General features: G+C 43.1%; 1 protein-coding gene across 1 annotated transcript in view; it reads right to left on the reverse strand.

Annotated features, from left to right (window-relative positions):
- The window catches only part of LOC105890141 (piezo-type mechanosensitive ion channel component 2), a 114,244-nt gene that overhangs the window by 9,501 nt on the left and 90,627 nt on the right, over window positions 1–14,116 (reverse strand). Inside the window, exons 23-37 of the mRNA XM_031584384.2 lie at window positions 13,573–13,777; window positions 13,118–13,219; window positions 12,655–12,820; window positions 10,816–11,059; window positions 10,393–10,489; window positions 9,832–9,997; window positions 8,488–8,577; window positions 7,607–7,728; window positions 7,079–7,147; window positions 6,806–6,906; window positions 5,364–5,487; window positions 4,155–4,223; window positions 3,465–3,631; window positions 2,737–2,930; window positions 879–1,046 (exon numbers count right to left, since the gene is read on the reverse strand). Of these exons, the coding sequence (XP_031440244.1) occupies window positions 879–1,046; window positions 2,737–2,930; window positions 3,465–3,631; window positions 4,155–4,223; window positions 5,364–5,487; window positions 6,806–6,906; window positions 7,079–7,147; window positions 7,607–7,728; window positions 8,488–8,577; window positions 9,832–9,997; window positions 10,393–10,489; window positions 10,816–11,059; window positions 12,655–12,820; window positions 13,118–13,219; window positions 13,573–13,777 (2,084 nt within the window). The remainder of the gene's footprint in view (window positions 1–878; window positions 1,047–2,736; window positions 2,931–3,464; window positions 3,632–4,154; window positions 4,224–5,363; window positions 5,488–6,805; window positions 6,907–7,078; window positions 7,148–7,606; window positions 7,729–8,487; window positions 8,578–9,831; window positions 9,998–10,392; window positions 10,490–10,815; window positions 11,060–12,654; window positions 12,821–13,117; window positions 13,220–13,572; window positions 13,778–14,116) is intronic.

The raw sequence follows: 14,116 nt of genomic DNA on the forward strand, positions 1-14,116 counted from the left end.
TGCTCCTGTTCTGTAGAAAACAATGCTAATATACAAGTGGTAATAGATAATTCCCTCTCAATGATCCTTATGTTGGTATAACCTGTAGCAGTCTTCTCACATGAGTCACTTTGGTGGCAGCAGAAGTTTAAAAAAAGTGAATGGGTGACTTATTTGCAGTAACATAATCAGCCCATAAGAGGGCAGCACACTGCAGTTTCAGCAGCCACGTGAGGTCTCCACAAATGAGTGACAACTATAGGTCTGTTCAAAAAGTTTTGTTTTGTAACCTGTGTTGTATCACATGCAACTTGCTCACGCTGCAGAAGTCTTAGGCAAACAAACAGTGCTAACAGTGTTGGCTAACATGGGTGTGACGACGGTGTTTACGACTCTGTGGTTTTGACACGCACAGAGACTGAAGTGTTGAGGGATGAGTGTGTTGGGAATGTAGCCATCTCTCAGTGTATGTATGCACAGTGTATGTGCTCTTATGTGCGCATATAAACGTGTGTTTGTGTGCGCGTGAGTGTGTGTGGAGAGAGACATGTGAGGGGTAGCTTAGGCTCTCCCACCTGCCCCATTGACTGACATTTGCAGCTCTGTTCCTAAAGTCCCTGACAGCCTACTTCTGTTGTATTTACCGCTGAAGAAACGTGACAGAACTGTACTATGCACGTGCTCAGTGACTGTGCTTGTAATTGAGCGACAGAAAGTACAGAAACAACACGACTGTTTGTGTTGCAATTTTTGCAGTGCATATGGGGGTGTGTATGAGAGCCCATCTGTAATCATGTGTTTGTAGGTGTGTGTGTGTGTGTGTGTGATGTGTGTGTGTACTTTTGTGTCTGTAGCTATGTGAGTTTCTGTGCATGTGAGCGTGCCCAAAGTGCAGTTACCTGGAGGCCCTGCTGGTGGCGCTCTCTGCTGAGGAAGACAGGTCGAGCCCAGTCATCTTGCACAGTCTGGGCCGGGCGCGTTCGCTGGTCCTGGGGACGTTCTCCGCGGGCCCCTCTGAGTGATCCAGTGTGGACTGACAGTAGAGTAGAGTGGACTCTGTGAACGCACTGCAGCACAGAGAAGGAACGAGTGAAACACCACTAGTCTTGTCAAAACGTACATATCAAAAGAAATCTCAGGTTTTCATCTGTTGTATAGTGTTTTCTATTTAGTCCTATTACTGTTGTATATTACGATTACTGTTAACTATTCGTAATTATAAAAGAGGGTAGTTCATCTATACATCACATGTAACTATCATTACATGTAACAAAATATACCTTTACAACGTCGGAACACATAAAGAGCTGTGAAGACCCACAAACGTGTTCTGAGAGTGCGGCTTGTATTACTACAGTAACGCTGTGTACCACTGACCTAATTACAATGAGAGCGTTTGATGTGGGCTCCACATCTACTGATCTAGGCCAAATTACCTGAATCACAAACACCGTGTAGGCTACTAATAACAGAGAAAGTCTGCAGAGGTTGAAGGAGAGAAGCTGGCTCCCGAGAAAGGTCATTAGAACAGAGCGTGGCTGTGTAAAATTTGGCAGGGTCTATTTCGCTGCGTCACAAAATACTTTAGAGAGCCTCTCATAAGGAGAAAACAGCCATCTCAATATGAAACCTCAACAGAAAGATAGAGAAAATGTGCTCAGAATGTTCTTTAAGTTACCCACCTATCAATAAAAGATGGAGCGAGAGGGCGCAAAAACACAGCAAATAACTTTACACAATGAAGGCATATTGGTATTAAGAATCAGAACAATTAAATCAGATACAGAGTAACAACTCGGCTGTTAAACAGACGAGGGTTTAACAAGTAGAATGAAATGCTTTCCTTTAAAACACATTTTGTGAGGATATTTAAAGGTCTCAAGATGGTACTTCAGTGGAGCAGCATAGTACACACTGGGGAAAAGCTGGTGTACAATATACATGTGTATTTAGTTCCCTTTTAGTTCCCTTAGGGCCTGCACTCGGAACCTTTTCCCTGGTGAGTAAACATGTTGAAGCCTAGCCCCACTCCTTCCTGATACTCAAGGACAAACACTTAAATAAATGTAGCCTGATGGAGGTTTCAATCCTGACAATCGTCTTGTATTAGTCTACTGAAATTGCATTTCTATAGACAGAGCTAGAAGTTTGCCCTTAGGGAGGATCCCTGTGATCTCTTCCAGTTTTGATGAACCTTGTTTGCCTGTTGCCTTGGAGGATAAACCAGCACTTGAAAAGGTGCACTGTGTGACTCAAACTGTCTGTCAGCATTAGTGCATTGTGTACAACCCCACGAGGATATCCTCAGAATACAGGGCTTTGTGCGGAGGATATACGTATTACAGTCAGAAAAGTGCTCTAGCCAAGTCACTGTGAGGGTTTGAGTGAAACTGAACTGAGGAGTGTTTTCAAAATAAGCTTCAATTAAATTATGGCTTCCCCCCCACAGGAAATCAAGGATATTAGATTGAGAGGGAGACCAAAAATGGTTACACTAATTAGTCATGGCTCATCGCTGTGTCAGTTCTGTTTTTGAGACATCCAGCCTTGATTATGCACCACACAAATGTACAAATCCACAATTTAAAAAAATATGTTTTGATTGCTCCAAAATTCATTTAAGATTTTGGTTTCAGAGTTATTCAATATTCACGTGTGAGTACTGAAATCATTGGAAACAGTTGAAACTCCAACGCGCATGCAGTTATTTTCCTATCTGCGTAGCTCAGCGCGGTGGGTCTATTTGGACTTTTGTACCTGGACAGGCTGTCTCGGGACAGCGCAGAGTGCAGGCTATCCAGCCCGAAGCCGGACTGCTGTAGCTGAGATGTCTGGGGGCTGGATGCTGGGGAGAAGTCCTCGGAGTGGTCCAGACAGGACTGTGAGGACGAGGGCCGGCACATCTGCTTCTGGTAGTACACACGCAGACTCTCTCGGGATGGAGTATTTCCCTGTGCAATGGCAGATATGGATGGGAAAACATCAGCGCCCAAAATCAAAAGTTTTACAGATGTTTTAAAGGGAAAGCATCTGCCGTTTCCATAAATATTCAAACTGATATCAGATGTAAACAGAAAATAATGACTGAGAAATATTACTATTTTGTGGTGACTAGAACACAAATATCCCGAAGGGCTACACTAGTCTGAGGGTGTGAATATTTGACGTCTAAACCACAGGTTTTAAGCCATTATTTGAATTGGTCACAGCTGTTAAACGCTTTTGACTTTGGAACTGGGTTAGATAAGCAGATATTTCAAAGCCTTATTTTATTTTAATTAATTTTTTTTTACAGCAATGATGGATTCATTTAGTGATTTAAAGACAAGAAGGTGCTCCTGTAGTTCCAACAACAACAAATCTGTATTTCCTCAAAGAGATACTGAATAAAAAAAAACTTTCCCAGGCCTAAATCATCACAGATTAAGGGATAATATTAATAAATAAACCACAGCTAATTAAAGTGAATAATATAAAAGAGTGACCTTTTTAACCTCCTGTGTGACCATACAGCGCTCGATGCGCAGCACGGTGGATATGTCGATGTACTCCTGGCAGATGGAGTTGAGCCAGGCGGTGAAGCTGTCCAGCACGGCCAGGAAAAGCACCCAAGAGAACTTCACGATGTTGAACACTCGCTTCAGGATGTTATCTGGCCAGGAAACACACACAGTCAGTCAGTGTGCTAAATCGACCTGGCTAACAGTCATCACAGAAGGCCAGAGGACTGGTACCTTACACTATGTATAAGGCCCATATAGCTTTTACACAGTTAGGCTAAATCATGGGCACATATAAAAAAAATATAAAACAATGAAACATTAATTGTGGCATGGGCATATGTTTGCCCAAAGTTTAGCATAAATCTACACATGACAGATGGTTTGATACATCTACATTATGGCTGTATCTTTTGTATGGAGAAATTATTTCTATAAGTATAAGTATACTCTATCATTTGTATAAGTATAACAAAACAGAGACTGAGAAATATACTGATATGTGAATATTTGTTGGGAACGTGACATAAATATTAAGCTTGGAGGCTTGGTTATTTTTTTCAACACTCGACCCTGATAGCCACTAACTGTGGGACTGTTCTGACCCAGGGTGAGCTGCTTTCTGGTAGAACCCTGTAAACCTGACAGGCTGAACAGAACTGGCAGACATCTGACCTGGCCCGTCGGATCGCTCCTCTTCCACGCCGTCGTCCTCCTGATCTCCCACCTCTATAGCCACATGTTCTAAAGGAAGAAACAGACGAGAGGGGAGCAGAACCCCGCTGTTAAAAGTGACTATGAGAAACATACGTTTGCTTTGAAACAATGTAACCCTCTCTCTCTCGGGTGAAGCACACAGACTAGGAATATGCAAACGTGATCCTAATCGGGACCATATTCTAGAAACATTTTTTCGTTTTATAACTCCAAATCTGCTGTCCTGAGGGGATGAGGCGGGAGGAATTTGGCTTTAAGTTGTAAGCGTGCACCGAGAGCCACGTCCTGCCGTCATATGGGATGAATTGGCCGTGTCGAATGCAACATGGCATTCTCCCACTCAGCACTCGAGCGGCACGAAAACGGCAGACGAGAAGGCCTGCCGCGGGGAGAGAGAAAAAAAAAAACGCTGTGGCCGAGCCAAGCCACGACTGGACTCCCCTACCGGCACGACGGCAGCCGGTGCCTAAGTAGGTGTCTGAAGTTCCCAGAAGCCCTGACGCACAAGACAAAATGCCCATTCATGAATAATGTGTTTGGGTGGCTGCGGAGGTCGTGAGGAGAGGAAGGTGTTGGGGGCATTAGAGAATATGCCGGAACACAAAGGGCGCAGCGGGCGAGCTGTTGAGCCAGTGAGATGAGAGCAAACATTACAGACAGGGCCAAGGGCCCAGAGGACTGCTGCTGCTGAATCAAATCCCTTTCATGGAGGAAGGGAGAGAGAGAGAGAGAAAGAAAGAGAGAAAGAGAGTGTGTGTGTGTGTGTGTGTGGGGGGGGGGGTTGCAGAGTGAAAGAGAGAGACACTCACAGACTGACGGATGGAGTGTGGGAGACAGAGAGAGTAAAGGGACTAAGAGAGAACAAGTGAGAGATTGAGTGACTGAAAGAGCGACAGAGAGTGGGGAGAAACCGAGGGAAAGACAGATGGTGTAGGTGTAGAGACAAAAAAAATTGATAGAGAAAGTGTGTGTGTTTCAGAGAAAGAGAGAGAGAGAGAGAGAGAGAGCAAGGGAGAGAGAGAGGGAGAGAGAGAGAGAGAGAAGGAGAGAGAGAGAGGGAGAGGGAGATAGAGAGGTCTGCCTGAGGGGCCTGGCTGACTGACATGCTAAGTCACTGAAAGCCTGGAGATTGAATGAAGTATTGTTAGCCCCTCCTGTCATCCTCACCTTCCCGCTGGTCTTTTCTGCTGGCCTTGCGTCCCTCAGTGTACCTCTTCCAGAAGTGGCGCCTCTCCTTACTGCGCTCCTTCATGGCTGTCTTTGAGTCGGTGATCCAGGCGTGGTACACAAACTAGAGAGAAGATGGACGAAAACATGAAAGAGAGAAAAGACAGACTGAGAGGGTTGACGTAGATGACTGACACTGACTAAGTGTAATTAAACAATGAAATGGCTGACTTCAGATATCAACAGTTTATAACAGTTTAACCGGACAGCCTACTTTTCTCCATTTTTTTATACTTTAATAAAGTACAATTTTATCATAATAATATTCATAATATTTAATTCATAATATTTAATTCATAATATTTAATTCATTCATAATAATAATTAATAATTAATGCTTTGTCATCTCTAACTTAGTGTACCACTACTGAAATTGTCTTGATGTCCCATTAGGATAATATGTGGTTGTCTCATACCCGTTATTCAAGGCGGTAAAAAGTAGGCAGCCCTTAAGAATCAGAACAATTCAAGTCATAACAAACGTTTCATCAACATCAGGCCACCAACAATGCACACAATGAACACAGAGAATGTAGGGTGTGTTTTGATCCAGAGATTTATGGTTAAATGCAAGGGGCAAAACCAATTTTAACAGTACAAAAACTACATTAGTAGAATGTATGTGTGAAAAGACTTCATTCACGTTAGAGGACTATACATTTAGTGTTTACAATGGACAAAAACACAACCCACAATCCACTGAGACACACCCATCCCATGACAAAAAGGGACTCCCTGGAAGAGAAAGCACTCAGACAACTCATGCAGATCCACGATAATGGCAGCCTAGTACACTGCATTTCCAGAGCATGCGCCGGAGGCCATTTTGGCTCAAAGTAAACCGCAGTTTCACAAGAGACGAGCGATGGGGTTATTTGAAAGTGCACTAATAGCTACACTTACAAAGTGAGACTGTGATGGATGGTAAATGCAGTGTGCAACGGGGATACATCGGCTTAGAGAGAAAAACACAGCATACAGAGGGAAAAGGTGGAGTAGTAGTCTAGAAGCCTAGTGGAAGTACCTTGGAAGCCCTGATTACATACTGCAGTATAGTTTTGGGGAGCCTAATGATAGACTTTGGTAAAGCCAGCAAAGCAGAGGCAAATTTTCGGATTGCTCTCTACAAGGGAGGACAAAGTGGGTGGGAGTTAGTAGGACTCAAAACGGCCACCAGGGTGGCACAAAGAGAAACAGTAGTCGTCCGCACAGGATGTTAGCAAGTTAGTGTTCTACCAAAGAAAAGAACATGGTTAGCTTCAGACAAAACAAAGAAATGTTACAGACAGCATTTCTCATTACAGTAAATATGATTGTGATTGTGAAGTATAGAGGATATAGGATGAGTAGAACAGTATCGGGGGATTGAAAACTGGACACACCTGAAAGGCAGACTTCTTCGGAGGTTCCTCTTTCTTCTCCTCTTCCTCCTCCTCTTCCTCACTGTCTGTTTCGAACAGGTAGTAGCTTCCACTTCTTACCACTGGCAAATAAAGAGGACAAAGTCTCACTGCAAACCATACTTTTCTTTGAACTCATTTCTAGAACTACCTAGAACAAAAAGAGTGTGTCGTTTCCATAGAGCTCCCTATCGTCATCAAATGAAAACAATCTTTTAAGAATATGATGAAAGATGAAGCACAGTAAAAACATACTGGATGCATGGTCTACCCAAGGCCTCCACCACCGTTTCCTTTTGCCTTTGGATTTCTCCTTTGATTCTTCTGCCACAAAATGTGAAAATAAACAAGAAACATGTTAGTTAAATCCCAGCATGTTTCATTATTAATGGGAATATCATACAGTTGTTTCTCAGATGGCAAAATAGTGTGTGTTTCAAACGGGGGCAGCTACGTGTTAAAGCCATCAGTTGTCACCACCTGTGAAGTTTACAACTGTCACATGTCCTAATAGGTGACAGATATCAGGACCTTGAGTGTGCTGTAGATTCTGAGTGCAGAGAATGCCAAAGAGCATTTCATTTCTGTCTCATGCAGTGTCTATACACCAGCTGGTGTGGGGTTACTGCCTATACACTTGTGCGTTCACGATTCGTCGGAAATGTGGAAAATAAAAGCTCCAACTCAGACAAAATTATTTCAACACAGCATCAGCCCATGCTTATTTACATTACTGAATGACCAAACAACCCTCTCACTGTCTACAGCAGTGTTTTCCCATACCTTCCTCCTCCTCCTCCTCCTCCTTGACCCCGGCTTGACCTTCTCCTGCCTCCTGGACCAGACTCAGCATCCTCTCCTTCCCCCTCTTAAACTTCTGCTGCCGGCTCTTGATGCGGTCCATCCTGATTGGCCACAAAGCAGGAAGTGAGAGGTAGAGAAAGGGTGCCCTGTGTATTGACAATTGGCCCTCTGTGTTTTTTTGTTTTCGTTTTTTTCGCTGCTGGTCTGTTTCACTGCTCTGCTCTGTCTGGGAGCCATACGACTGTGAAGCCTCCCTTTTGACACAATTACAATAATTACACAGAAGGGTAATGGGCATGTGTGTGTGTGTGTGTGCGAGTGTGCATGATTGTACGTGTGTGGTGTGTGTGTGTGTGTGTGTGTGTGTGTGTGTGTGTGTGTGTATGTGTGTGTTTGCGCATGCATTTGAATGTGTGTGTACGTGTGTTTATCTTCATGTCAGGACATGAGCGAAGGAGCTCAGACAGTCAGCAGCAGGGAGAGAGAGAGAGAGAAATAGAGAAATAGAGAGAGAGAGAGAGAAAGAGAGAAAGAGAGAGAGAGAGAGAGCGGGTGCTGAATGATCCTCTTTGTGTCTCGGGCAGCAGATGGGGCCTAAAAGCACAACATCAGGTCCAGCATTGACCTGTCGGCTCAGCCCTCTGCACCACACTGCCACAGAAACACTCCAGCAGCAGCCTGCTAACCGCTGAAGATTAGCAGTCCAAGCTGAAATAGCTTTAAAGATCCCAAGAGCTTTTAATACTTCTCTTTTCCTGTCCGTACTGAAAAATACATGAATGAAAATGATGAATTTGATCATTCTTCATTCGTGGGGCACGATTGAGTTGATTACAATCAAATCTGAAAAAAGTTCTCACTGTCTTTTCAGCAGGTCCATTGACTTCTTCTCCTCCTCGATCCTGGCTTTGACTGCCTTCACCATGGTGGCCTGGAACAACTCCGCTCCCCTGTAAAAGACACGCACCTCTCCCAATTAAAGCATTTTAGCACTACACAAGAGCTGCGGGGAAGAAAATGAAGGTCACCTTAGAGAGGTATTAAGGGCATGTTATGCCTCTTGGCAGCCAATTACACTTGAAATAAAAGCCATTAAGCAATTACTTGCTCAAACATGCCTGGGTGTGGAGTAGTGTAACATAGGGGGCTAGTCATGGGCATGTTTTAGGGTCTCTCCCACTTTAGTTTACCTGACTGAGCTCATCTGGCAATTACAGAGCCTTTAGTTCACTTATCTGGTGTGTTTACAATTCGCTGACTTAATAACGGCATGACAGTTTGAATAAGGAATGCTTGAGCAAAGAAAGACTGAAAACATGACATGACGTCTGTCTACTTTTCTGAACGATTATACAATGTTACAATGTTGTAAACATTGTGCAGGAGTGGACAACATCGCTTCAATAGACAGTTTAGTCTCTTGTGTCTAGACGGCAGTATTTCCATGGCAACATTAGAGCTATATGAAAGTTAGAATAGATATGAATAGATAGTTAACATCTATAGGTTCTTTAGAAGTTCCCTAAAATGATGTCTGCACAAAGAACCCATTTAAAAAAAAAAAAAAAAAAAAAACATTTATTTGTTTTTAACCGGCAGAAAAGTGCTATATGGCTGATGGAAAAAAAGAACCCTTAGGGGGATTTGTTTAGTTTTTTTTTTAACTGTTTACACAATATTTTACTTAGCCTACTTTACAATCTTGTGCATGATATTTGTTCATCCTTAATACTGCACAATTCTGTTTTGATACTGTAGGAGTCTTTGTTACCATTACTACGTTAAGCACCCTAAATGACTTAGCATTTTTGTGTTGACTAATTATAGTTCAGTTTGCTGTTAGGAACTTTTTTAGCAAACTATTTTGTATGGTGTACATTTTAGCACTGCAAAAATGCAAAAGGTCTACACATTGTTCTACAGACCAAACAAAGGCCGGAGTGTTTAAATTGATCACACTAGTGTGTAATTAATGATTGAAAGAGTCTAACCATATCCAGCTGTGTTTACCATTTCACGCTGAGAAGGGATTATAGAGTTTTGAATGCAGTGTTTCAATAACCAGTTGTAAAAAACTATAATGAAGCTTCTATGATTTCTTCAGTGGAGAACCGTGATTGATACATCCATATATATATAAATATATATTTAAGAGAGTACGATAGTAAATATCAAATATTTAAGCCCTTTTGACAATTAATTACCTCGAGGCCAGCACTTGAGAGGAGCGAATATCAGCGACCACGTGCAGGAAGTAGTAGCTCATGAAGACCCGTCGCTGTAGCAACAGGAAGGCGAAGCAGATGCTGTCCCAGATGATGCCAGCTTCATCGCTAGGCAACTCACACTGCTTGTTAGCCTGCTGCTCCGCTAACAAGAGGTAAGCACAAGATTTGGGTTTAGGTTTTAGTTTAGGTTTTTGAGGTTGCCACCCAGTGCAATGAAACAAAGTACGCTTTAAAATGCTGGGTATTTCTATCTGAAACTATATACAGAAAAGGTCAGGCATAGAATATAATAGTTTTATTGTTTTTGTTCTATCCAAATGCTATGCCAGCTAATTTCACCCAATTCTCCACTGGTTCTGCAATTTTACACATTAGTGAGTCCAGATGTTAAAAAAACACAAACACAAAATATTGTGGAGAATATCTGATCATAGATGTGGACATTCCACCACTGCCAAATAAAGACAAACATAAAAAAACACACAAAACCAAATAAAACAAACTGAAATGTGAAGATAGCAAGGTTTCGATACTTACGACGGGAATAGCCTTTTATAGTGCACGCCAAACTGAACAACTGGATCAGCCAGCAGTGGTTTGCGACCAGGGACTTTATATATCCACAGGCCGCTATCTAAATACAGAAAACAGTCTACGGTGAAACAAAAACACAAGCTGATTCAACTCTAAAATGATCACGGGCAAAGCTGCCTCTGTTGACATTCTGTGGGAAGAGTTTGGACATTTTTGTACTATCAAAAGATGTAAGAACAGGAAGCTCGTGTTTCAAGTTTGCAAACGACGTTTTAACATTCTGAGTAGCAGAACAGTACTGGCTGGGGAGAGATATTATGTTTTATTTCTCAAGGACATGTCCAGTATGTTGACTGGACTTCAGAACCACAATGGCCATAATTTATCTTCCTGCACTCCATCCGATAGATCCGATCCAATACTCACTGAGAGGATGTTCTTCATGGTGATCACAAAGACGTTATAGGCGATCAGGAAGTCCCAGTAGTGCAGGGTGCTTTTGATTGGCTTGAGCAGCAGGTCTCCCCCGAAGAGCAGGAAGTAGAAGCAGGCCACTAGGTAGCCCATGCAGAAGATGCTGATGCGTGTGGTCCCCGTGATGAAGATGATGGTGAGCACAAACCAGAACATGTAGCTGAACATGATCACCTTCAACATGTCCAGGTAAGACCTATGAATTCAGACATCAGGTAAGTCTCTGTCTCAGGTAAGATGTTCTCATTGAAACCCTTTCATTGACATACACAGAAGACATACATTGCATTGAAGATGGAGCTCTCCCTTGTTATCTGTAATACACTAACTTGCTAAGGATAAACCATTTGTTTCTTTCAGCTATCGATGTACAATGTGTAAACAATAGTTTTTTTTATTGTTGGTCTTGTCACAGATGTACTGAAGGCCGTTTCTAGACCCTGTCAATATCTACCTATTTAATTACATTCTCCACTCATTTGCTAAATGATGAGTAAGAGCTGATATCAGCTGAATGATTCATTTCAGTTAGAACATATCTAAAAGACCACTGCGACAATATGCACAGCCTTCACATCAGACGTACAGAACCTTTTCTGAAACTTCAGTGTTCGTCCAACATGGCTAAAGAGCACGAGGGATTTAGGGTTCCTCAGTTTGCTCCATGCTGACTGACTGGGTTCTGCGTGTACAGCACTTCCTCCTGACCCTAAAAGCCCTTTCTGTTTAATGATTCTCAGCGGCCGGCTCCCTGTTTCCACTAGCCAAGGTCAACAGCGTGAGTAAGCGAGCCTCTTCCCACAAAGACGGATTGGAGATTGGCTCCTAATGGAATTCCATGTCAAGGAGTTCACACAAGGCACTGTCAACGCGCTCGATGCGAGTCAAGTTAGAACAGCAAATTTTCTTGACTTGACGGAATATAGAGTTACGAACCATGACAAACAGCTTCCAATACAAAAGAGGCAGTTAGGAGTTGGACGAAGTGATAGCTTCGACTTCCTTGTGTTATCTGAGATCTTTAGGATTCGAGGCGAGGAGAAACCCAACAGCCCGAGAAATTCTTTCCTTGTGGGTAATGGGACGATTGATCTGATAACCCTGTACACTTGTCAAAACAATGGTGTACAAAAGTATTGAAGTCCATTAAAATTAAATGTCAAGTTTATGGAATTATAAGAGGGACTCTTCAGACAGAGAAATGAGAAGCGAATATATATGCCCGTGTTTTATTTGTACTTGATGGTGCGAATCCAATGTTTTACTCTCACCCAAAGGATCCCATCAAAACTGGAGATGATTTAACCTCACTAACATTTCAATGAACCTCTGAAGGGAAGAGGCACCAAACTGGACAAATGTTAGCACTTGTACATGTTCCACTTAACACTTAAGCACATTAAGTTATAATGCCATTACTGAAGTCCTCATGGTAACATCATCCTCTGCCCTGCCTGGCTGGTACAGGATAAAATAACCAACTAAATGAATAAACAGCCTATAAAGGGACACATCTGGAGAATTTGCCATGACAGGACCATCTCTACAACTCAGGAGGAAGGCTCAAAGATAATTTAACTAAACAAGAGAAGCATGCCCCACCTGGTCCATCAAACCACTGGCACCTGCTCTGCTTTTTAACTACACACTGCCTTACTTGTAAGTTTTGCTGTGTAAACTTTTGATGAGTGTTTCATCCATCACCTAAATCAAATTCCTCTGCAATCTCAGTGCAGGATAAGGGCATGTCTAAAACCATGTGAATAACTAGTCCCTGAGGACCAGGTCTACCTGCAGCGGATGAAGTCCGGCACCGGGTTGTGCTGGCTGAAGGATGCGGCGTCAAGGTCTCGGCAGATCTCCACGTTGTCCCCGGCAACGAGACGCACGGCTGCTTCATTCTCCTCTTCAAAGACATGCCTCTGGAGCGAGACACCCAGCAGCAACATGAAGTCATCTACAAAGAGGAGAGAAGAGAAGACGGGAAGAGAGAAGAAGAGAAGAGTGGGATGGGATGGGAAGTAAACAACAGAATAGAAAACAAGGAAGGTAAACGGAGGATAAAAAATTACGGAAGAAGTAAAAAAAGGAAAAGAACAGAAATGAACAGAAAAGAGAAGAGAAGAGAAGAGAACAGAAGAGAAGAGAAGAAAAGAGAAGAGCAGAGCAGAGAAGAGAAAAGTTTAATTATTTCGGTCTCACCATTTTAAGAACTTTTTGATGTAGACTAGAGTAAACTTCAACAGCTACTCACAGAGGAGGAAGAGGGGGTTTGGTTTGGTGTGAAAGTCAGGGAAATAGAGCCATTTCACCACATTAGAGTCCATGCTGGATGACGGGGCTCTCCATGCATAGTCTGGAATCATACAAATATGGATTTCACATTTGCGATGTATACGAATATGTGTATCAAAGAACAACTACGGTAACATGATAAGAACATGTCTTCCTAGCATCCTTCCTATACACTTCCTAAACGTATTTTGTCAGCAGTGCACGGTTTTTCATCAGATGTCCCAAGTCACAGTCACTAAGATGCTTTTGGATGCTGACTAGAGCACTGGATGGCTGCCCACCTGTAAGAATCACTGGGTGTACCTCAGCCAAGCAGAGAGCAGTGAGCAGAGAGTTGGAAGCTGTGTTTAGTGAGCCTATGTCCTCTGCACTCTCTCTACTCTACTCTCTCCCACCCCCTGTGTGAAGACCAACCTGAGCAGGCGGACGGGGGGATCCCGATGCACATCAGGTACTGGAAGGTGAGCATGCAGGCCAGGAAGCAGCAGTACTTGGGCCAGATCTGAGCGATGGCCTTGCGCCGCCGCTGGTACATCACGGCGATCAGGCCGAACGCGTGGAGCATGGCGTAGAAGTCCATGCGCTGGCCTATCACATTCACCGCCAGCAAGAAGCATGTCTGGGAGAAGAGAGGAGAGAGAGAGAGGAGAGAGAGAGGAGAGAGAGAGAGAGAGAGAGAGAGAGAGAGAGAGAGAGAGTTGGAGAGTGGGAAAGAGAGTGTCTATGAAAGTGTTTTTTATTGAGAGTTGATATCTAATTTTGCTCAGCCATTTCTAACACCTCCTAAACTTGACAATCTGGGTTAGCCTTATACGACCTGAGTTTAAAAACACTCCACAGTGGGGAGTGCTAACTGATTTCACATTGACAGCCTCCCCAGCACCTCCTCCCCAGCAGCTCCCTAAGCCTATATGATTCATATGGGAAACAATGTGGCTTTGCACACATGACAATGTCA

The sequence above is a fragment of the Clupea harengus genome, chromosome 17 (assembly GCF_900700415.2).
Source record: "Clupea harengus chromosome 17, Ch_v2.0.2, whole genome shotgun sequence".
Lineage (NCBI taxonomy): Eukaryota > Metazoa > Chordata > Actinopteri > Clupeiformes > Clupeidae > Clupea > Clupea harengus.